The 2,704-nt window shown below is 69.2% G+C and overlaps 1 protein-coding gene across 1 annotated transcript in view; it reads right to left on the reverse strand.

Annotated features, from left to right (window-relative positions):
• LOC104992031 (mucin-6-like) overlaps positions 1–2,704 on the reverse strand; it is a gene marked incomplete at its 3' end in the record, with an annotated part of 8,968 nt that overhangs the window by 5,969 nt on the left and 295 nt on the right. Inside the window, exons 2-3 of the mRNA XM_010845119.1 lie at positions 290–533; positions 97–223 (exon numbers count right to left, since the gene is read on the reverse strand). Coding sequence (XP_010843421.1) covers positions 97–223; positions 290–533 — 371 coding nt within the window. The remainder of the gene's footprint in view (positions 1–96; positions 224–289; positions 534–2,704) is intronic.

Here is a 2,704-nt window from a genome sequence, read left to right on the forward strand (position 1 = left end):
GCTCTTCCGATCTCCCCGTTCTCACTAGCTTGTCCTCAAGCCCCTGGGAAGCCCAGGCTCCCCAGCCCGCCCCCCGCCCCCTGCTGACGCCCTCACCATGAGATGGGCACCGGGACCCCACATGACCACCAGCTCCATCTCCAGCTGCTTGGCCAGCAGCCTCACGCTCTGTCCGAAGGGTGTGATCTGGAGCCCGTTGCTGGTGTGGGGCAGGCTGACCACCCTGCAGGGCAGCTGTGGTCAGCGCCGCCCCCGGCCCCCAGCTGCCCCTCCCGGCTTTCCGGCCTACCCCACGTCCTTGATGGTGATGACTGTGTCCTGCACGGTGACCGCAGAGGCCCCCAGCTCCACAATGATCCGGGAGATGTTCCCAGCAGGCCCTCGCCGTAGCTGGACGCTGAAGGTGGATGGGGCATCCTTGCAGACGGCCGCAAAGACGTAGTTGCAGGTCCCCGAGAAGTCGTACGTGTGGCCATCGAAGGTGGAGAAGTGGCCGGCCCCCCACGTGGAGCACCGGCCCCTGTCGTCGGGAGCTGCAGAGAGCGTGCGGTCTTGGAGTTCTGCGTCCTCCCAGCTGGCAGAGTGGGTCTGGAGCCCCTCCCAGTCTCCAGGCGCCCCCCGGGGGTGGGTGGGGAGAGGCCCGCATCCCCATGCCCACCCAGCTCTGGGCTGGGGTCTGCCTCACGGGAGTGTGGGCCTCTGTCGGGGCTGGGCTCTGGGACGTGAAGCAGCAGCTTAGCCCGCGTTCAGCAGGACCCCTGGCCCCCTCTGCAGGAGAAGCTGATCTCCCCTGGGGGAGGGGTGGGCTGGGGTCTCCCCTCGCGGAGACTCCAGGCCACACTCGCCCTGTAGCTGGGCCGTGGCCCTGTGCCCTGGGCAGTTCCTCAGGACGGGGGGCTGCCCGTGAGCCTCATCTGGCTGTGGGGGATCCTTCGCCCTGTGGAGCCCTGGGGGCACCGAGGAGCTGTCCTCCAGACCTGCGAGGACAGGGCCCCCCATCAGCGTGTGGCCGCCCACGTCTGGGGGTGAGGTCCCAGTGCTGGTGGGTGGCAGGGTCATCTGAGTGCGCCCCGGGGTCCCGTCTCTGCCCCGGTCCGCTGTGCCCCCTGCCTCAGGGTGCGCGGGTTCCTGGCCACGCCGACTCCCGAGTCCCAGCATGGTGGCTGCCCGCATCGTCCCTCTGGGTGGCACCAGGAGCGGGCCCGCCTGACTGATGGCCGTGGGGTCTCCAGCCGGCTCAACGGGTGGTGACCCGGCCTCCTCCCCTACAGCACCCACCACGCGGGTGTGCCCCTGGCACCTCTTCCCAGCTCACCACCAGCCCCCACAACGCCTGGAGTCACGTTGGCTGTGCCACCCTGGATGGGCCCTGTGGGCCTGGCACACACGGTGTTCCTTCTGCACGCTTGGCGGCCTTTCCTGCATTGCCCGTTCTGGTCGGCCTGGGCCCCGCTCAGAGGCCTCCATCCCAGAGTCCCCGGCCTCCAGACCCCAAGGTCGGAGCCTCTGGTCCAGGAAGGCAGGGCCTCCCTCCCGCCTCCCCCGGGGCCAGTGCGGGGTCAGTGCTTAGACACCCTGTCCCGCTCCCAGCCCCACCGTGTCCGCAGCCCAAACCCCCACGGCTCCAAAGCCATGCCCCTCGCCGCCCCTGCGTCCTACACCCACCCTGGCTGGCTCCTGGCGTCTCCCTCCCCCTGGTTCTGGGCCCAGGTCTGGGGGTCCCCAGGGCCTGGATTGGGCCCAGGGAGGTGGTCTTGGCTGGGCAGGGGTCCTGGGTGCTCAGAGCCACCCCTGGTGAGAAAGCTGGTGCCTGGGGGTGTGGAAGGGGCTTCGTGGGAGGTGAGGGGTGGAATGGGCCTAGGGCTGCCCACTGGCCTCGCAGCCTGCCCCTGGTCCGGGCACCTCTCCCTGGCTCCACACTGAGGTTAGAGGGGCCCTGGGGCTGCCAAGGGGCACAGCGGGGCAGGAGCTGAGGAGGTAGGCTTCCTCCTGGCTCGAGACCGGGCTCTGGGTCAGGCCTGGTGCTTGCTGTCAGCCAACAGGAAGGGCTTCCGCTGGCCATGGGGTGACCCCTCTGGGCTGGCCCCTTCTGAGGGGTGCTTGGCCGAGGGTCCTGGAGGAGGAGGAGGGGGACCCATGTCCCCATGGCCTGACAGGTGAGACTGGGTGGGGCGGCCCTTCTAGCCCCCGTTTCTTTGATCCTCACATCATCACACAGGGGAGTGTCACCCCACTTTACAGACCGGGAAACCGAGGCCCAGAGCCCCCCTCGGGCTTGCTATTAGTAGCCAGGACTCCCCGGAGTCAGCTCTCTCCCTGAGTCTTTTGACTTCAGTGCCCACAAGGCCCCCTGCACGCCCTCTGGCTGCCCCTGGGGACCCCAGAGGCCTCTCAGGACCCAGGGCCCGGTGGGGAGTGCCAGGCTTCAGGCACTGAGGCCCCACCACTGTCCCCCGCCCCGCACGCCTGCGTCCCGAGGGACCCCTGTCCCCAGACTCGCGTGGACATGTGGGCCTTGGCCAGCAGGGCAGCCATGGGGCAGGGACAGGCCACCCTGGCCTGTCGGTCGTCTCCTGGTCATCAGTGTCCACATGGCCCGCCTGCCTCCCGCCAAGTCTCTGAGGTGAGAAGGCCTGGACACGCTCCCACGCGGAGGGGCCCCGAGGGGTCTGGCACCCCGATGCCCATGGCCCCAGATCGGAAG

The sequence above is a fragment of the Bison bison genome, unplaced genomic scaffold (genome assembly GCF_000754665.1).
Source record: "Bison bison bison isolate TAMUID 2011002044 unplaced genomic scaffold, Bison_UMD1.0 scf7180017459607, whole genome shotgun sequence".
NCBI lineage: Eukaryota > Metazoa > Chordata > Mammalia > Artiodactyla > Bovidae > Bison > Bison bison.